Source organism: Mercenaria mercenaria, chromosome 18, assembly GCF_021730395.1.
Source record: "Mercenaria mercenaria strain notata chromosome 18, MADL_Memer_1, whole genome shotgun sequence".
NCBI classification, from domain to species: Eukaryota; Metazoa; Mollusca; class Bivalvia; order Venerida; family Veneridae; genus Mercenaria; species Mercenaria mercenaria.
In genome coordinates, this window is record NC_069378.1 from 13,771,486 (window position 1) to 13,794,484 (window position 22,999).

At 33.7% G+C, this 22,999-nt stretch overlaps 1 protein-coding gene across 2 annotated transcripts in view; it reads right to left on the reverse strand.

Moving 5' to 3' along the window:
• The window catches only part of LOC123538311 (voltage-dependent calcium channel subunit alpha-2/delta-3-like), a 238,739-nt gene that overhangs the window by 133,699 nt on the left and 82,041 nt on the right, over positions 1-22,999 (reverse strand). The window contains exon 1 of one of the 2 annotated variants that reach the window (XM_053529940.1): positions 5,962-6,757. The exons of the other annotated variant lie outside the window; for it this stretch is intronic. Within the exon in view, the coding sequence (XP_053385915.1) occupies positions 5,962-6,086 (125 nt within the window). The 5' untranslated portion in view covers positions 6,087-6,757. Of the gene's footprint in view, positions 1-5,961; positions 6,758-22,999 lie in introns of those variants that run through there. 2 annotated transcript variants of the gene reach the window in all.

A 22,999-nucleotide genomic window follows, 5' to 3' on the forward strand; every position in this document is an offset into this window, starting at 1 on the left:
TAAATAACGCAAACGATTTTACAAACCAAATGAAGTGATGTTAATGGTTACTCCCGGGTTGCTTTCATGTAATTGACAATTATAGATTGGAGTTCACGGTTTCATGACATGACACCATCATTAATACAGTCGTTTTATCTTGAATTGTTAATGACTGAAATCAATTCCATGGAAGCGTTTGCAAAATATTGACAAAAGAAACCCCACCCACTCACATTATACTGACACATGGCTGACCAGTCCTAGCACTATCCTCTTAATGCTGAGTGCCAAGCGAGAAAGCTGCTAGTACTATTTTTTACGTCTTTGGTTTGATGCGACCGGGGATCCAACCCACGACCTCCCGCACTCGAAGCGGACGCTCTACCACTAGGCTACCGAGGAACTTGACCTTACGCAAAAGCATACCTTTCATCATGAGAACCAATACCATTTACGTAGGATGTATTTTTTGCCATGGTAAGACATTGTGAGATGCAAATCACATTTGCACCTATGCAATTTTCGTGCAGGATGATTTTTTCGTCGTGTGAGCATGAAATGAAAATATACCACGTGCAAAGTGGTCAAAAAGTGACAACTGAATAATATTACTCTACGAGCATGTAATCATGTCATTGTTTTATATTCTTTGTAGAAAACAAAAGGTGTGGTAACCATTTTGAAGTATAGCTTCACATGTTAGAAATATTATGCTGACATCACTAATTTCCATATAAAAGTTATTCATGGAAGAGTATTTATTGATTCGACCAATAACTCAATTCATATTAAGCAAGATAATTTATTTGTACTCCGGACGCCTTACTGCGCGTGAACCAAATCCTGATACATATACACTTAAACACTCTTAAAACACACACCTTGCGTAACTTTGAATAAGTCCGGTCTGAAGTATACGCTTGATTCAAATTTTGTTTGATTTTTACAGCTTTTATCTTCTTTAAATAATTGATGCTTATGAAATATTATTAATTGATTGACGTAGCCTATTTTGTTCATATCAACTTATATATGTGTAAGTGAATATCCGGCAAAACGCTTTCCATAAGTCTGTTTCGTAATCCACTTTATGACAGAGACTAGAATAAAAGAAAATTTATGGTAGTTCACAAGCAAAACAACATATTGTATCGTTTTAAATGCAGTAAATGCACACACACACTTAAATGAATTACTTAAAATTTCTAATGATTTTGTAAAATCACCCCACCTTTAACATTATTTTGAGAAATAACATCTATTATTATAATATCTGTTAAATGAAAACAATAGTTTCAAGTCAACCAGTTGAATGAGAATTGATTTCCATCATTTTACCTTCCTTATGACATGGAATTAATCGCAGATTGAAAAAAAAATGAGTTTTAATCCATCTAATTCGTCTCGCTAATTCATCCGATTCATTTTCATGCTTGAATGACTTTGAAATTAAATGTCAGAATTGTACACAATATGTCTATAATTATCTTGCAATCAAACTTTGCTGAAATTACTCCCAGTAAGATATGTTTTCTCTTCATTTTTATGAATGTATGATTCTGAAATTCAATATTGGAACTGTATGCAATATGTCTATAATTATCTTGCAATCAAATACTCATAAAATGTTCCCAATAATGTATGGTAGAGCGTCGTCTTTCTGCGCCTACGTAAATATTTGCTGGACCGGTGTAAAACATCACACTGGATGTTAATATTTAGTCATGGGCACAAACATTAGACTAATAAAAGGCCATTTCATATATACACTTAACCGAAACCGAACAAAACAAAAAACAAAAAAAGAATAGGATGCATTATGATCAATGGGTCATTTCGCATTTACGCCGAAACCGGACTGAAATTAAAGCCAAACTTCTGAATTCGGACAGAAAAGATTATAAATGTCGCGCTTTTCGGCAAGTTGTCGATCCATCAGACTTGTGTAAAATTTGTATCGCTTCTGACTCGGTTGTAGTTCGTAGTGCATGGCCTGTTTAATCGATATCGTTTGTAAACCCTTAGAGGCTCTATATGTCTTTAAGACATATTTAATATGACGACGATTCGATGCTACGGATTTACACGATTTAACATGTATCCTGTTTTATCGAAACAATAAATATATATTTTAAAATAGTTATAATAGTTTAAAAGGAATTGTAGTAGCATTCTGACAAACCCTGATCTGAATCAGATGCTGCTACTGCAAAAAACTCCATCTTGCTTCAACGTGTCTAAATATTGTCAAAATGTTATTCTGTCTGCTATGATAAACTGTATTACAAAACGTTTAAAGAAGTTGCAGTTATGATTCTAATAAGATAGTATACTAATGATTAAGAGACGTCAACTATTATACAGCAAACCATATAAATGGTCAACAATCTGAGACGTAACTGTATGAAACTGATAAAGCTTATTATATTCAGGAATGATGTCTTGTTATTGTAGATGAGGCTGAAATCAATACTTTACATGAATATAAACAATCTAAGAGACAGATGCATAAATAACTAGACTAACAATAAATAAACTGACCTATGTAACTGATACAACACATCGTGAAATTACGGATGCCTTGAGGCTAATATCCTGATTTCCAGTATTTTTTTTTTTTCACTTTTTTTTGTTGGTATATAGTCTGGGTATGAACCTTCTTAGTTTGTTCTGCGAAGACGGATCACATACTACCGGGTTACATCATTTATTGTGAACAATGTCATAATCTTTAAACGACAGCGTGCAACTAAAGATAGGGGAAAAAACTCATTGAATTTCAAGATTCAACCTGAAATGTTTCGCTACAAAACTACTACATGTATTCCATAAAATCAACTCTTATTCTGAACTTTTATTTATTGTGTTTCCACTTAATGATTGATTTTCTGTAACCTTGGAAGACAGTGTTTTCATTTGCATACGGACGTTTCGAAAATGCTAAAACAAGTTATGTCATTCATAAGGAATGAGCTATATAGGACCGTTTGCGGTGGTTCATTCCAATTCTTCAAAAATTGAATGAATTAATTTGTGTAAGTTAAACCGCCGATATTACTGAAATCAGTTAAAAATTCATTCGGAAAAAAAAAAACCTCGTTGAATTTCAAGATTTAACCTGAAATGTTTCGCTACAAAACTACTCCATGTATTCCATAAAATCAGCTCTTATTCTGAACTTTTATTTATTGCGTTTCCAATTAGTGATTGATTTTCTGTAACCTCGGAAGACAGTGTATTCGTGTTTCTGTTACATCAAAAGCAATTTGGTACATTCATTCTGCTCTCCTGGGACGAGTTTTTGTAGCGTCTTATTTCCATCCTGGTTCCAGTAACGACTTAACGATCTTACGGTCAGACAGAACATATTTATAATGATCTTGTGAAATATAAGCTCAGGAAACTTGATGTTACTACGCAATATTCTTGAGACATTCAAATTGAGTATATAAGTACTTATTTAGAACATTGTTAAAGCTATATTTAGATAAACTGCTGGTAAATGGAGTCGTCTGCCAGTTCCATATGTATCCTTCAAATCGCGATTTAAATTTATATGATCTTTAAATGCAAAAAAAATACAGAGAGTTGGAAAGAATGGATGCCGTGGTAAAGTGGCAAGAAAACGAACTACGATTACAGGTGTCGCGACTCGGTCCACTTCACAAACAAAAAGTTCCAACAGTTTTTCAAATGTGATTTTAATCACGATTGCCTGTATGAAAGCCACTGTACGGCCGCTATAGTCCACTGTTTTGCCTGTAAAATCCACTGTTTGGCCACTCAGATTCCCATGCATTTCAAGTTGTAAGTGACATGCAGAGTCCGGCACGCAATTTAAAGTTTAAAGTACGTGCCGCAAATCCCGCGCGTTTTAAGCAAAGTCTTCCGCGTAGTTTTTTATTGTTTAAAGAAAGTGGAAATCTCAGACCATGATTGTATTTCTTTCTCTAATGGAAACCACGAAAAGGCGACTCATTTCTTGTTCGAAGTACCAATGTCATTGATTCTTAAAGCTTTGTTTTCTCGCCAGATTTCTCATACAAGTAAATAAATCCTGTCTCATAATCACAAATTAGCTACAACTACCGCCGAATCAGTCTGTAAATTTCTACTTTTTTTCATTAAGTTTAGCAAGAGATTTTATTTAGATTTTTGCGGCTTACAATCCCCTGGGAGAACAAATACAATTACTTTGGTAATAGCAAGACACAGCGTCATTTGGGGTTAAATAGATTAAAATAATTGCTGCCCGCTCTAATTTCTACCGATAAACATGAAAGAGACAGAGAAAAACGATATTAATGCAGAATTAATTTTTGCATTGAAAAAAAAAACACAAAAAAAAACGAGAAATCTTGATAAAAGTGTAATTATTGGTTCACTTTTATACTATCATAATGGCAAGGCCATTTCACATGTACGGAAAAAAAGAAGATATTTTTGACATTTTCGGACCATAGGATTTCAACTGACACCATGTTTTTTTCACTTTTCGGTTTGATTGCGGCAAATATGCGAAAATGGCAAATTGCTTATCATAAGGCATTCCATTTTTATGTCTGTTTCGTTATGGTTTCAGTGTGTATACAAAATGGACGTTATGACATCCTTCCATGCAAGTAAATGATTAATGCCACAACTATTTTATATCTACAAAACAGTAAGTGATTTGAAAGACTTTCAAATCACTACATTATACCAAGTGAACTGCAATGTTCCAGAAAAGTGTGTTTGCATAAACTATCAGCTAGTCTTGCAAATAATTGCATTGCACCGCTAGTTAGACACGGGTTGCATAATTAGCCATATAGCCATATGGCCTGAATCAATGTTTTTTTCGTTGTTATACCTGGGTGTGCATTAATTGTCCGTATAGTGAAAAATCGATAATTTGGTTTTATTGGCGATATCGTAATTATGGTACAAATCATAAAAGTGAAAGTGATCTTTCCGCTTTATTCATATACAGTTTTTATTTTAAAAATGTAAAATGATTCCATCATATACGTGCAACCAGACTTTTTATGGAATACAACATAGTGGGATAAAACCTTTTTATAAATATTTACATGTTGAGTTAACAATGCAAAAACATAATCAATCTTAAATTGTGTATTGATCTCTGTAAAATGCTCTAAACTTTCTTTTAAACATTCCGAGATCTATATAGGTATATCAGATCTGGCAAGAGAAATAAGAATAAATCACTAATTGATTGAAATGTGCTTCATGTTCCAGACAGAATACATTGATTTTCATGTTTAAAACCGGTGGAAGGAATTCAAGCTTTCTGTTATAGATAAAGTCACTGTCATTTGCATGTTTCCATGTGTAGAATACACGCTATTAGCATAGACCCTGTGCGATAAAACTTTACAATTTTTCATATAATTCAAATGTACTTCACACAGTTATGTAAAAACTTGTAATAAAGGTATATTGAGGTAAAAAAACTGTATTTTTATTCTTGAATACTTTGCATTTATATGTAACAGATCAGAGTGGTGTCAATTCACGATAACTTAAGAACATGTAAAAACATCTAATGACAAACGTGCTTCCGTGATTTTTAAAAACAGTAATATAATATTCGATTTTTCTGATCAATATTGATGAAGTCGCATTTCACTTTTGATGTTTATACTGATAGTTTTCAGCTACACATTTATAAGCTTAAAAAAATACAAAAAAACTAATAAACGTTAAGCTTTGCCATTTTTACTGTACTGTATGTGTTTTACAAGACCCTTATGTTGTATATTTCAAATGTGTTTCTACCAGCAGGATATGTTTTGATGTCTAAAACAATCTCTGAAAGAATCAAATTAAAATGTAAAACAAGAGTGAAATTTGCTGATGGCAGTTTACAACCAATTTCAGAAGAAACACCTACCAATTTATACAAGATACGACAGGGGAAAAATAACCAAAATAAATACCAATTTGAAAATAGTCTGTAAAAATTCTGGTACTTACATTTGCCTGTCGGGATACACAATTTCCGGTTTCGGTGCCCTGACACTTCCAGCATATATAGCTATATATAGAAACGTTATAAGAAACGGTATAATCCGTCTATTTAAATCACAAAACAATTCCATAGTGCTTGAATATTTTCTAAGCCCACCAATCAACTCCTCTACAGTTCTATTTCATATGCAATGTTTGCCAATATTTCTTTAACATTTCACAAGCGTATATATACTCGTACAGCTAAAACAATCACATATCTGCGTGAAAATATTCCTCGGTTTTTGACACATGCAAAGTACCGATTCAAAGGTTTATTCAATTACTTGCGTACTGAATATTTAACGCGTTCCATTATTCAGAAGGTTGCCAGCATATTCTAATGCATTATTCATCAATCATCGCACATCTGTATGTGTGCAAGTACAAAGAAAGAAAGGCTATACCACCTTAAAACCTTTCAAGGCAGCATTACCGAAATGTCTTGTATTGATGTCCTAATGTTACACGTATCTTATAACAAAGAAAATTGCATTGTTTTGCATGTAAATGTGTGATTATTGGCAACAATAGCTGGTATTAAACACTGCTGGTATTTCACTACAACGAAATTTAAAGTATGAAAACTTAGGTGGTAAATCTACAATTTAACGCCAGTTTCGGTGTGCACTATCTTTCCTAGCTTGTCATCTATTTTAAATGCAAATTGTATTAAGTTTCCCTGTGACGGGAAATGTTTAGTCTATCAATATATATATTTGTATGGGATAAATACTTTGTAAACAATTTTAATTTCGCCAAGCACATAGCTGTAAGAAGGCCTCATCCGGTTTAGAGGAACTGGATATTTTGGTAAATATATTTAAAAGGATAACAGAATGCTAATATTCGGGAAAATTAAAAATAATAAGTGAAAACAAAACGAGATTAAAACATTCTATGTACCATATTTATTGGAAAGCTCGTGTTAGTCTTAAGCTGTCTAAAGCGTAAGTGTTAGTCTTAAGCTGTCTAAAGCGTAAGTAACGCTTTAGAGTTCTTAAGCGTAAGAAACGCGTTAAAATTCACATTAAATATCATACTTATTAAGCATTAGCATTAAATATATAGTTAGATATACTGACATGCTGCTATCTGTTCAGAAATCTATGAAGAATGAAATGAAAATAAATGTTTAAGTCAGCTAAGATCCATGCAATTTCAGATATGAAAAATATGATTAAATAAACATAGTAATTTTCTAATTTAAAAGAAAACTGCGCAGTCAACGTCTTAGAATTGCCAGTTCTGATCGGCAATTTTGCAAATAAACGTTTAATGATCTTACACTACGGAATACCAAGCAACATAATCATTAGGGGTGACTATTGAGGCCAATTTTGACTATTGCAATACTATTGATATTGCTTAAAAACTATTGCGATACTATTCTATTGCAGGTTACTATTGCGATACTATTGCAATAGTTATCGGCCATCATATTTTATACAGTAAAGCTACCAACTGGCATTGTTACACAGTGTAAGAGACGGCACTGTTTATAATTGCTGTTAACACACATTGAGATGTTTGTATAACTGAAACGGACAGAAATAATTCTAACATTAAATATTTCTTGCCTTCCTTGGCTTCGGAAAATAAGTAAAACAATAAACCTATGCAAGGTATACTCAAACGAATCGGCCATTTTGTTGCGAATGTCAACATGTTTAGTAACCCAAAGCATCAAAAAAAACGAAAATTAACGGATCGGATTAAGGTGTACCAGCACTAAATGAAGGGCCCTACCGAACAGTTTGCTGTATAATACAAGTATATAGCCTTCTTTCTCCATGTCCATAGTATATTTTCTCATCTAAAATTAACAGGTTATTTAAATATATTTAATCAAAGTTTCTAAGAAACTAAATTTATTAATTATCTCCCAGACTGACTTCTCAGTCCTTTATGGTAGTTTAATTCCGTGAGGGTAATTATTGTAATGGAGACGTAAACATTTTCCGAGGCGCAAATGAAAGCTGGCTGTGTTTCTTGGTTTATAAATTATAAATTATTTCTGTATTTACACAAATTTCAAAACTATCGAAACTATCGATTGTTGAAGGAACTATCGGCGATTGTTATTGGATCGTGACTTTTCTATCGATGCATGCTATCGGGACACTTAGTATCGCAATGCATCGATAGTTCGATGTATCGTTACACCCCTAATAATCATTGTCTGTTCTAACAGCAAACAACTCCTGTCACGCTTTATTCTAGTTTTATGGGGAAAAAAAAGAAAAATGCGTCACTCTATAACTGAAATAATGGCATTATAATCTATATTCTTTGAACTGACATACATATAAAGTTAGTAATTAAGATAGTGACATTTTCATGATAGTGGTAACCACACCCGATTAAGCAGACAATGTTTTTTTACTATATTCATTTACATTTTAAGTGTTCCTGACTTTAATGAAATTTTAAAACATCAAATTCCGCAAATCCAGATAAGAACCGTAAAAACATACGTCAGCTTCGACGAAACTCAAATAACAAACTTGAATAACATTATTTAACCTTTCTATTGTGTTAACACTGATATTACACTACCAAGTCTTGATCACCGATATTCATTCCCTTAAAATCCAACACTATCCGATAAATTCACCATGTCCGAAACATCAAAGATACACAGACGATCTGTATCCAATAATTGTCAGTATTTTCGGTGTGACTCGGCTTTCTAGCACAGATCAATACGGTGGTTATATCATGCGTTCAGCTTTCAATCAATAAACAAATACCAAAGATAGGTTAAAACTAATAACTCTTTGAGTTCACAGATCTCGATATAATGAGCTCTTATCGGATATTGCAGTTTCTGGCTAAATATTTCCAATAAATATTAATTGCCCTGTATGTCTGCTGATGGAAGCCGCGTAACTATTGGCCTATTAATATTATCGGAAAATTATTGAATGTGTTTCTATCACCCGGAACAAAAAATGTCTTCATCCGTGTCATCATCTTCTGTTGTTCAATAAAACTGTATTAAGTAAAGGGAAATAGGAAAATATTTCGCAGCGCACGACTGGTGCTAAAGAAAAACAGGCCTAGGCAAGTAACTATAATATTGCGTACAACAGACTACTGCATAAAACGGGATATCACGATGCTGTTTTATACAAGAATCTGACTGTTTTCTATAAACTAAACGTGTTAAAATCTATTCTAAACAGATATTACTGCAAAAGTTGCATACTGTTGTCCTTTGCTCTGTCATGTATAGTTGAATGATTTTATATCTAAAGCAAAAAACTTAATTTTTAAAAAAGCACGCGTCCAGATTTATGCAAAACTTTTCGATGTTAAGACAACAGTTTCATTAGTTATAGCCGAAAAATAAAGCGATGTAGGCAGTCTTTGTTTTATAACGTTTCAAAACAGTATGTAAATATTTGAAAAAAAAGATAAATGGAATTGACGTATGAGTTTTCGTATTTCATATACGTTTCTCTATAATAATTTTATCTTTTTTATGTTTATCTTCACAATTAGTATCGACAAAAAGCCCCCACCGACACCCCTCTCCTCCCCAAAACAATAAAATGACGACTGTTTAACTGTAAATAAATTTGAAAATATTTCAGATAGTTTTTTAGGTACATGTTAAATTATTTCCATATGTAAACATGCACTTAACAGTACCATATGTCCTTTGCGCTCCTTACTCTAATAATTGCAAGTATCAGACCATTTGTATGATCAATAACGTAAATGTTCTCGGGCTCGGAACAAAGAGATGCGGCACGATATGTTAAGTCTGAAGTCAATAATGTCCAGGCTTATCTGGCATCAATCATCAAATGTTCATTACTTTTATACGAAGAAGTTATAAAGCATTAAATCGGGCAAAATCTCTTAGATACATAGATCCATTTCTTCCATTTTAAGAGCATTTGTACGTAAACCGGGGGCCAAGAGGGTATTGTGAAACTTTATATAAATTGAGACTCTTTTCGAGTATTTTCAAGTTGTTTACTTCAAAAACGAATGTTAGGTGTTTATTCTACGAACAGGTTTCTAAATGCGGAAATAAGAGGGTACATGACAACGGTTGACTTACATTCCACTACATAATATTCAACACCCATTTAATATTTGCTTGTTAAAGTAAATTTATGAATGTCTCCTGGAAAAAAGGATACATGATCGATGAAGCAGTGATTTGACGTAGTATTAAATCATTGTTTTGTGTTCAGGTGCCAAAGAATCACGCTATTATATAAGGATTAATATCTACATTTACGTCTCAAAATTAAACTATTAGGTAAGCAAGGGATGTTTTATACACTTTTAACTTTCTCTTACTTTACACCTAACATACAATCTGCTTTTGTTTCACACTCTCGCTATATACTAGGAACTTTCCTGGTAGAGTTTTAAAATTTCCCTTAACTAATGGTGGCACGTACTCCTGTTTTTAACACTCGAACGATTTATTTATTTATTTGGGTTTTACGGCGCACCAACACAGTATAGGTTATATGGCGCCAAACAGGACTACAAATTTTGGTTTCACACCTCATTTACATCAAAAGAGGACTGTAACAGACAGACAGAGGTGATAAAGGGAGTTAATCTGTGTTTCAACGTCTCGGCTAAACCAGTAAAATTACTTGAAATTATAGACAAACTGAAGTTTATATGAAACAAAGAACAATTTCTCATATTGTTATATAACCTGTGAGAGGAATACCATGTGATATTCTTAAAGTAACTGCAGACTGGGAGGAATTTCATTATTCTAGTTCTAATCCCGCAAAAGGAGATTTGGGCACAAAACAAAGAACCGTTTTCCAAACATTTTGATAGTGATAGTTAAGTGATAGTAAATTTTCAATATTCCATTAGGCCAAATGACCCATGAGGACATACAATACATGATACATGGCAAGACAGTGTACAACATATAGATCTATATTCAGTTGAAGTTGATGTGCGGAGAGGTTCTACAATACATTGCTTAATAATATGAGCCGTGCCATGAGAAAACCAACATAGTGGCTTTGCGACCAGCATGGGTCCAGACCAGCCTGCGCATCCGCGCAGTCTGGTCAGGATCCATGCTATTCGCTTTCAAAGCCTATTGCTATTAGAGAAACTGTTAGCGAACAGCATGGATCCTGACCAGACTGCGCGGATGCGCAGGCTGGTCTGGATCCATGCTGGTCGCAAAGCCACTATGTTGGTTTTCCCATGGCACGGCTCATATCCTTAATTTTGATACGGAACCCAAGGAGGTGATAAATTTGTCCAAATTTTGTGCAAGTCAATTTCCATAATAACATGACTTTGACAGGAAATCCCCGAAAGAACGAATGTATATTTATCGAGGCAAAGCTTATTATTTTAGTCATGTTTTACTGTTACACATTAACATATCTACACATTTAAATAGTATATACATATTATGATTTTGTTCACTAGCCTGAATAAAACTGACAAAACTGATGTAAAAAATAACGCAAAGACACACATTAAAAATGACATAACGATATGAAATGAAGAAAACTTTTCACTGTAATGCACCGGATATTGAAAACGAGTATGCAATGTTGTCTTTTATACAAACTCCATTCCAAACAGAATGTTATTTAACTATTATTACTGTTGTATCATTTTGTCGATTTCCATTGATTTCTATGCCTATTCTTAAACCTTTTTGTTTCAATTAGATTTTTTTCCGGTAGCCTAGTGGTAGAGCGTCGGCTTCAAGAGCAGGAGGTCGTGGGTTCGATCCTTGGCCGCGTCATATCAAAGACGTAAAAAATGGCACTAGTAGCTTCCTCGCTTGGCGCTCAGCATGAAACTGGTCAGCCCGGTGTCAGTATAATGTGACTGGGTGGGGTATCATGTCCCGTGTCTACAGCGTGATATGCCAGTGATGCAGCACTATAAAATTGGGCATTGTGCTCACTGCTACAAGTAGACACCGTCGTTTATATGACTGAAAAATTGTTGAAAAAGACGTTAAACCCGAATACACACACGCAGATTTTTTTGTTGTTTTCATTTGGAATTAACGTTTTTCAAAAGTCTTTCAGTTATGTAACGACGGGCATTTAACCAGACCTGTGTTCCTAGATTCTGTACCCGTACAAACCTGTTCTCCGCAAGTAAATGCCAACTTCCCCACAGGGATAGAGGACGAATAATTTAAGACACAATGTCTTTTATCAAATGGTCACGGAGAACATACGCCTCGCCCGAGGATCGAACTCACGACCCCGTGATCTGTAGACATGCGCACTCTTTATTGAGCTAAGCGGGTGGGTATACATTTGCTCACTTAGGAAAAATCATCCGCATTTGTATGTGTACTAAATACCTTTATGATATCTGAATAGCTTCATTTAATTACTTTTAAATTTAAATGCTTTCATAAAACCTTTTACATTATCTATATTGTTTCCCACTCTGGATTTATTTTCTCCTTTACTTAATATAATTATCATTCTTTTATTACATACTTTCTGATGAAATACTGAGGAACATTGATGAAATATAATACGTATTTTTTAAGTTGTATTTATATTTTACTGTGGTGATACATATTTTCTATATTTTCAGATCTATTTTAGCATTATATGACAACAACATCCGAAGAAAAAAGTGAAACCAGTAGTGAAGTAAACAGGTTCAGGTCAACTATAAAATTAATCTAATCTTCCTAAAAAGGACATAACTCGGGAGACAATTGACTTTCGGTTTGAGATGCAAGAAAATAAGTTACATGTCAAAGTTAAAAGAAAAATCTGCAATCCCTTAAACATATAATAATAACAATAATAATAATAATGATGATGATGATTATGAATCAACGTGATATTTTTCTTTCCACTACATAAAAGAAAAAACCTATAGTCTAAGAGCAAGTATTAAAAAATCAATCACGTAACATTGGCATTTTCCTGTGCTCCGAAAATGTCGATGTGACAGCTTCATTTCACTTTTTGTAGGTTTGTTTTTCTATATATATCTTTATTATAGTCTCATGTATGTACAGAACATAAAATAATCATAATCAACAGTCATGCACAACTGTGCACAGCCATTCTGTAATAGAATTATAAGAGACTTATCACAGTATACTTAATCTAGAAACACGGTGATAAAGACAAACGATAGTATTCTATGATGAGATAAACGCTTGTTTCAACAATCTAACATCTATTAAATCAGTCAATCATAATTCAAACCTACTTTACTTCTTGGCAGTGGCTAGGTAGCCGGTTCCGGCTACCTAGACCTTTAGTCTACGTAGCCGGTTCCGGCTACCTAGACTAAAGGTCTACGTAGCCGGTTCTATATATACATAACGTATATGTACATGTAAGGTCAAGGTAGCCGGTTTTGATAAACTGTATTATAAAGGATCATTATATTAGTTAAATAAATTACATTTCTTTGGATTTATTATTTATAATTTGTGACTTACTTGTTTATTTCGCCGTATTTACGCACTTATATCATATCTGTCGATACTTTGTTATGTTATCATGTCGTTTTTGTCACTGGCGTGTTTAAATGGCGCGTTTATAAATTCTTAAAATATCTTTTAATAATTTTTTGTAGTTTGTTATATATTGAAAAACATTGCCTTACTTCTTATTGACTTGCTCGAGGGCAAATAGGCCACACTTCCTATTAATGACTTCATAACAGGCGCTGGTGTCATAAATAGATACCTTGTATTTGTCAAGTGTGTTTGTTAGTTTGTTGTTTCTGTTAATTCTTATTTGTGTGTAACGATTAGTTTTTCAAATGTTTAACACTAATAGGTAAAATTACATTTGACAAGTTAGATCTAGGCCTAATTCATTAAATTTCCATTCATCAAAAATTCCGTAAGAACGTAAAAGACTCGCATTTACTTATAATATGAGCCATGCCATGGGAAAACCAACATAGTGGGTTTGCGACCAGCATGGATCCAGACCAGCCTGCGCATCCGCGCAGTCTGGTCAGGATCCATGCTGTTCGCTTTTAAAGCCTATTGAAATTGGAGAAACTGTTAGCGAACAGCATGGATCCTGACCAGACTGCGCGGATGCGCAGGCTGGTCTGGATCCATGCTGGTCGCAAACCCACTAAGTTGGTTTTCTCATGGCACGGCTCATATGTGAAAATTAGTCAAGTTTGTAAGCACTTTTCCAATTATAAATTTTCCTGCTTTTCTATTATTTTCTATTGTTTAAGATTATAGTACTACATGTATGTATGTTACCCTGCTTTTATAAAATATCCTGCTTGTTTTGATTCCCCTAACATATATGCTTTTGTGTAGTTATATTTGTTTTATGTCTTAGTTTCTTTAATTCAAAATAAAAAGAAGATAATAAAGATAATATTTTCATATACTGATTATATCTTATGCAAAATAAAAGAATAAGATAACGTAAATCTATCGTTCGATATCTTCTTTTTTTCCGTTCTGTATTGTATGTTATTGTTAAACCCGAAATAAACCATGTTGTTACACTGTATGTACTAACCTGATAGAAATAATTTTAAAGATGACTGTATTTGTTGTTGTTGTACCGGTACTTAAAATCGGTATAATTTAAATTCCCTATTCCCACGTATAATCCTAATATTTATGATCGGCACCGCCCGTAGATATGATAGCGGAAATAGCCGAAGCATATTGGTCTGCACCACTCGCTAAAACTATCCGATATTGATCTGTATTGTGTTAGACGGTGGAAGGGAGACAACTGTGTATAGCGTTGATCTAAATAAACAAGGGAAGATAACATAATCGATTTTTATTCAATTCTTTAGTATGTTGGCATGTTTCAGAGTATCTCATATTAGAATAGACATTGAATCTATTAGCACTGCAAAATGATTAAGGTAGTATCACGTTTTGAATTTCCGGTGAATGATAAAAAACAAAGAATATTCAGTTCTTTCCATTAATTGTTATGTTATGATTCAACCTAATAGATTCCTTCGTCCACCAGAAAGGAACAACTCTTATATCTTAATATTGAGGTTTGGTACATTTATTACAGACAATAAACTAAAACAATAGAAATTCTTACGTGACTTCAGCGAGCTCAAAAAAGCAATTTCAAGCACAAATATTAATGTGGAATATAAAGTGAGTTACACACTACAATTTCCAACCAAAATACTTTCAAAAACATTTCATATGCGGAATGGAGAGATAAAAAAATAAATTGACAGCTCATGAAATCAAATAACAAATTTTGACAGGTGTATGATGGCTCATGACCTAATTTAAATGTTTCTGTTATTTCTACCTTCCAGTCTCATTTTCTTAAAATGGATCTTCTATATTGTAGCTTTAAACAATAAAAGAATATATTGTTACCTTACTGTCGTTTTGTCTATCCAAATCACATAAGAAATCCTATTGTTTCAGTCATTTGTCACTAATTAGGGCAACTTGCAGTGATGCAATCATACAAAACACATCCCTTATTTTCATATAGATATTGAGGATTTACCTAATAAGCACATGTATTGAAAACACAATTTTAATACCGATTGTGTATTACAATAATATCTCAGCCGTGACGTGTCCTTAAAGAAAACTCTTGCAAGGAAAATGAAACAAAAGTTGCGATCGTTTGTATACATGTATGTTATGAAACGAAAAATAAATTAAATAAACAAATAAATAAATAAGAAAGAAAGAAAAACATAAATACAAAAGACGATAGAAAAAAAACCTGCAAAAATAGAATAAGTACAAATCATATTAAAAAAATAGGGCTAGAACCTACATCATACAAACATAAAAAGAATAGAGGTGCAACACACTATCCACTAGACTACAAATCTGTTATGGAATAACGCATCGTATTCAGAGTAAAGGATACTATACCATACATATATTCTCATTATTGTTTCTCCTTCAATTAATAAGAGTTTATATTGTACTAGTTTGTGTTCGTATTTGTTACCACACTAAAGTACTGCACAGCTAATCTTTTATAAAGGTCCATATCTTCTTTCAATTTAATGTCTACAGAGGAAATAGTCTGTTCAAGGCTGACACTCAGCCTTTATCATTAAACATTTTTGTCATTTCGTAGGACATTTTAATAGGTGAGAGTAAACGTGTGTTAACACGTTAAATACTCTCTGTTATATATGCGCGTTTCAGGGCCAAACGTATACTTATTACGACCCTATAACGCATGATTAAAATGAAATGTCAACGCTGACATGCCAGTGAATTTCATGAACATTTAACGATCTTGGTGGGCAATGTATTCCTGTCCAGGTGTACTAGAATAAGTTTAAATTTTGTTTTGTGCTACAGCATATTAAAATTTAACATCCTCATGACAGGTTTGGCCACCACCCAATCACTCGAGACTCTGTATATGTTAAAACACCGACAGAATATACGTTATCCCTGCATAATCTCAATTTGAGCCGTGCCGTGAGAAAACCAACATAGTGGGTGTGCGACCAGCATGGATCCAGACCAGCCTGCGCATCCGCGCAGTCTGGTCAGGATCAATGCTGTCGCTTTTAAAGCCTACTGCAATTAGAGAAACCATTAGCGAACAGCATGGATCCTGACCAGACTGCGCGGATGCGCAGGCTGGTCTGGATCCATGCTGGTCGCAAACCCACTATGTTGATTTTCTCATGGCACGGCTCATTTGTATGTTTGGTCATAAACAACCTACTATACGATTTATGGTAATGAAAACATATTGTAAGCTTTTAAAGTATATGGAGTCAAAAATGATGTATAAATGTTACCAAATAAGATTAAAATCTTTGGAAATTATGTATTGTTTGATCATTAGTTAACATAAAATCGGTGTAGATAAGGTACAAAACACTATTTATAAATGACCGGAAATTCAATTAAAAAAGAGATACATTTAGTACTACTAGTAAACTGTGCTCGTACTACCAAGGTAGCCATTCGTCATCGTTCATGGGGAAATCGCCCATTTAGGTATTATTTTGTCTAAAATTTTCCTTATTATCCGACTGATTGAAGTACTATAAAACGCGTCGAAGACAGAAAATAGTGTTTCCTCGACACACTTCTGTCAGTCAGACATTCTCACATTCTGCGCTAGATGTCTTGCTGCTGTCGTTACACCAAGCAATATATATCTAGTTGCTGCCGTTACACCCAGCGCTAGACCTCTTGTTGCTGTCGTTACACCTAGGGATAGATCTATTGTTGCCGTCTTCACACTCTGCTATTAATCTTTTGTTGCTGTTGGTAAACGCTGCGCTTGATCTCTTGCTGCTGTCGTGACATTCCGTGTTATATGTCTTGTTGCTGTCGTTACACTAAGCAATAGATATCTAGTTGCTGCCGTTACACTCAGAGCTAGACTTCTTGTTGCTATCGTTACATTCTGTGCTTGATCTCTTATTGGTGTCGCCATACCTTTGCTTGATCTCTTGTAGCTGTTGTTACACCCTCCACTAGATCTCTGTTGTCATCTCACCCTCAGCTAGACTTTTTACTGTTTTCGTTACAACCTTCGCTAGATCCCTTCCTGTTCTCGTTACACCCTGTGTTAGATCTTTTGTTGCTATCGTGACATCCAGCGCTAGTTCTCTTTTTGCTATCGTTACATCTAGCGCCATATATCTCGTTACAATCTTCACACCTAGCGGGTTACCTCTTGCTGCTGTCGCCACACCCAGTTCTAAATCACTTGCTGCTACTGTTACACAAAGCCCTTAATTTCCGGTTGCTCTAGTCACATCCAGCGCTTGATTTCTTGTTGCTGTAGTTACGGTAAGCGCTAAATCTCTTGTTGATATCGCTACACTTGCGCTGGATCTCTTGTTGCTGTCGTCATACCTATGCCTATGCCTGTTTATTTTTAGCAATGTCGGCAATCAATTGTTATATCAGAACACGTTCCTTACAGAACATATTTATTGTGAATAAAAGTATTTCCCCTGATGATAGACTATATACGTTTTATCTCCTATATGAAAGAAGAATTGGTAAATTATTTCTGTCATCATAAAAACAGGAAATAATGGATGTCTCTGTTGTACAAACCATGGTAATATCCTGGTCTGGAATCATTGTGCGTATTAATAAACTTTGATAGAAATCCGGAATGGTAATGGTACATACGTACCTCATGCTAACTATGCAAGCTATTAACATTGTGATTTACGTGAATCAAATGAGACAAATCATAAAGAAATGTATGCATGGACACTGCATTTGTAGTATACCACATGTTTCCATATCTGCAACATATTAATTCAAGTTAATAAGTGGTTGAACAATTTAAAATATTAGATAGATGTTCAATAAAAAAAGTAGGTTTGCTCTACATCTTTGTTCTCGTTATATGTACTTTAATGGCTGTTACCATTATAACCAGTAAGAAATTCGCTAGCAACTGTAATTACTAAACTAGATTGACACAATGCAGTACAAAATTAGATATTAAATTCACAGAAATGCATTAGCGGCCAAGTCAAAGTTTTTAACATCTTTAAATTTTAATGTAAAATCAGCGATAATTGCGAATAAAATAACACAAATTTCTTTTACAGGCAATTACCTCCACACCGTGAACATATTTAAGAAAATTTAATTGGTTGCCCTTTAAAATCTAACGTCTATCGGTCATTCAAGTTTAAAATAAAACAGATAATTATTTTTTCACTTCCCTTATACAACAGTTTATGTGTATATATATTCGCAGATAAGGGAATTAAGATTTAAAGTGTTAGGTTTTTGCACCTTTTTTATCACAACTGTTAGGAATCACTAGGTTGATTGAGTAGCATAGGAAACCTGATAGTCTTTTACTTTCTCTAACTCCCCACGCATGGCCATAATGTATCATTATTGAACGTTAGCCATTACTATAAAAGAAGAACAGAGTGGAACTGAACATTGTTTGAGAGACAGTTTAATATTTTTCACAACAAAGACAATTATGACATGTTCGTGTATTATCTGATATATTAGCGGCAACAAATTAACTTGTAACAATCCTATAATAAATTGAAGTATTACTGAGAATTTTCAGTAATGGAACTACAGTACTGTTCTGCTGGAATCAAACTGTCACATTTAATAACAAAATGTAATGATTGTAATACATGACAGGTAGGATTAGTAAAGGTGTAATTATCTTGATTTATATTCAGTTCAAACGGTAAAAAAATATTAGTATAATGTCGTTTAAGTTTTAGTTTTCAAAACGATGCTTTTGTTTTCATGCATAACATGTATTTTGATTAAACGAGCGTTGTCTATAAAAAAAGCATCTCTATCGCACAAAAAGGTTTTAACGCAAATTTCTAGTTGTAAAGAAAAAACTAAACTAGTGTGCACATTAGCTCATCTTGTTAAAAGTGTATATTCGTCAACTATAAATCTCAGATTTTGTAAGTACTATCATGACTATAATCGATATCTTGTACTAAAGAAGTAAATCCCGCATATGACAGACTGAGGTAATGATATATTGGGTGCGATTTCAGGTCTTATTTCTTTTGCTTATGATGAATTGTGTCTTGTAAATTATAGACATATCCATTCATATCGGTGGCAAATTCAGGCAATGGTAATTCTTTCCCTGACTGTAATCAAACTTACCAAGTCTCTGTTGAATAAAAAGACACTTTTGTTAAAGCAAAACTGTGGTCGTTCCACGTTCAAGGAATGCACAGTATTCATAAACAAGTACACCACCTGAGTGTGCCGTCGTCCGTCTGTAGGTTCTTGACATAAGACAGTAAGCAAAAAGAGAGTTATGGTTCTTGGACATCTTACTCAACTGCTGGTAACGAAGACTGTATCAAATTAAAAAATATAGTGTTCACAGGAAGTGAAATTAATAATTTTATCCAAAATCTTCCAATTTTCAAAGTACATATAGGATAATAATTCTGACGAAATGCACGTATGAGTAACGATTATTGGCGTTACGGTACAAACTTGCTTATTAATGATAATACACGTTACAAGTTTAAAAAACTGTAACTTACAGTAATTAAGTAAATTTGAAGTAACTGGCCATAATTTTCACAAAGTGTATGCCACAGTTGCAGGTCTTAATTACTTACTCAACTAATGGTGATAAATAAGTGTGCAAATGGTATAATAACTCTTAAAGTTTACGACAATTAATTCTATCCAACGCCCACGCTGAAACAAGTAGCAGCAATACCTCGTAGATGTTTTAAAAGATTAGAGCTGAATATTACACTTATAACTTTATCCGTCCGACAGCAAATATCGCTCGATATAGTAATATCAAAATGGCCCTGTAAACAAAATATGCATATTTAGGTTGGTAGTTTTAATCTTTCAACATGAATGTCAGCAGATTCTAGATTATTGTTGCATATTTCTGCCACGAGATAGCTAGGTAGCTATCGCGATACTTAAAATTTTATCTTGATAATGCGAAGTATTCTGAAAAGATTATCTCAGTAGTCGAAAGTTTCTTGAAAATATTATTGCGATAATTTATATTAGTATCTCGATATCCTTTTTGGGATGTGCCTACAGTTGTCATTTATTAGCAATCGATACTTTCAGCAATTATCTTGAAATTTCAAACTTTCCTGAAAACTTTCTCTCAAGCTTAAAGTGTTCAGGAAATAAAAAGCATATATTGAAAACAATAATTTAATGCGACAATGTTATCAGAAAAACGAACGTTTTTTTTTCTGGAAAGTTTAGGAAAATAGCGTGCTAGCGAATAAGTATCTCGTGGCAGTTTCAAGCACTAACGCTAAATTATGCACTAAGTATTTTCAGGAAATAAATTAGATATCTAGAAAATATTTTTTTTGCTAAATGTTTTCAGAAAGAATGCACAAATTTCTTGGAATGTTTACATTATTATCGTTATAGCTATCTAGCAATCGCGTGGCAGAAATATGCCACCATACTAGATACATGCCGAATAGTGCATGCTTCGTTCTCAATTAAACAAACACCTCCAAATATTCAACATTAGCATACGTATTCAACGAAATATCGTTACATCTTCCGCTAGGCAACTTGTTGTCGTAACAGCTGTGTATGCACTGACTGATTCTGGAAAAGTATCATTTCCTTAATCAAGGAGGAAAACGTTCACTAGACATATAGTAGATATTTTATTCCCCGAATAAGAACTGTGTTATACGCTAGATTAAAATTACACAGAACCTTGATTTGATTGACGTTCTCATAAAAGTCATTATGTGTTAATATTATGATTTATTTGTCTTCAGGTGATTTCGTTACATGGCAGAATGAGTTTCATACTGAGAAACAATAAAATATCTACCAGTACAAATGTAATGATAATTTATTTGTTACGCTTAAAGAAAAAAATCTTTATTTCTAAGTTGAGACTATAGTATGAAAGGTATACTAAGCACCAATTCGGTATTTGAAAATACGAACAGACGAACGGACGGACGTACGCACACACGCACGCATGGACGAACAACCGGAGCGACAACGCCAAAACAATATCCATCTGCCTTCGACGGGAGATACATGTAGTAAACATAATTTGAAATTCATGTTTTCTTCTTTTTTGCAATGAATGCGGGTGTACCTTTTTATAAACAAAACCTAGCCAAAACTTCCAGCATAAATAAGCAAAAAGGTAATACTTTTGTATACATAAAATGCACATGCATTTGAAAATAAATAGGGAAATGCTATTATATAATGTAAGTGGTGTTTATATTTTTGTCATGTTACCAAATTTAGAGCGACATTTGACATAGAACAACTATGTTCGCGTGTGATAGAAGGAAATTAAGCGTAATTTGTAGAAAACCATTTCCCGTCCTGTTAATTACCTGCTTCGATAAATTAATTATGTGATAGACTGCTAAACGACGGATAAGTGTCTTGTAAATTACAGTGTTATACATTTGGACATCTTAGACGTGCAATACTGAAATCCCATACGTACCAACTATAAGAAATTATATTTATTGCATAGCAAGGAGTATTGATTCTGTCTAACCAAAATGCTTTCTTCCCAGCTAAAGCAAATTTACTACCTAAGGAAACAGTAATATCTGCATTTAGAAGTGGAACAGAAAATGTTTGGATGAATTGAAAAAGTTCAGTCATACAAGCATGTTTACTAACTTACTACATAAAGTGGTTCTGAGGATGCAGCATATATTTCAGAATGTAAAACGTTATGTAATAGAATTTACTTATGGCATGGCTTAATGGTTAATAATGGGCTTTCGCGGCCAAATTATAAAGGTCACTGACTTCAAGTCACGTACTCCCCACCACCGAGAAGGGCAAATAAACCTTTCCATTGTCAATGTCTGTAAATCATCATATACGTTTTCTTTCTCTCTATCATAAAGTTACGCGTAAAATTAAGGACAATTTAGCATATCGTCTTGTGGTTGCGTTGATCTCCTCCCATTAGCTGGTATCAAAAACAAAAACAACAGTTTATTTGTACGATCAATATAATCACTTTCCGAGTACTTGGAACAAAATGTTGTGGCACGATATGTTAAGTCTTAAGTCAATAAAGTCCATGCCTGTCTTGTATTAATCATCAAATGTTCATTATTGTACTACGAATCTGGCTCCAAACTGATGTCAACTTTATCGATAACAGTTGATTAGTTTCTCTATTCCAGTCGATTGGGAAAATGTTTTATTAGAGATCACTTGAATTTGCATGGGCCCTGTTGTTCGAAACTTTAACAGGGTATTAAGCTAACAGTTGATTAACTTTTAGGGTTAGTTTTCGACATTTTAGAAAACTTAGAGAAACAAATGTATGAGTTAAGAATTATGAAATTTGAAAATTCTTTACAATGAAATCAAAACATCATACTAGTGTTTCCCACCAAGACTAGTGTTTTGAATCAAAATTTAACTAGCGGTTAATTAACAGCCGGTTAAAGTTTCGAACAACTTTCTCCAGAATATAATGCCATTATCGTTTATACTTAAATTGTTCGTTTCCATGCCTTTTCTTAACTCATTTTGCTTCATTATGTATTATCA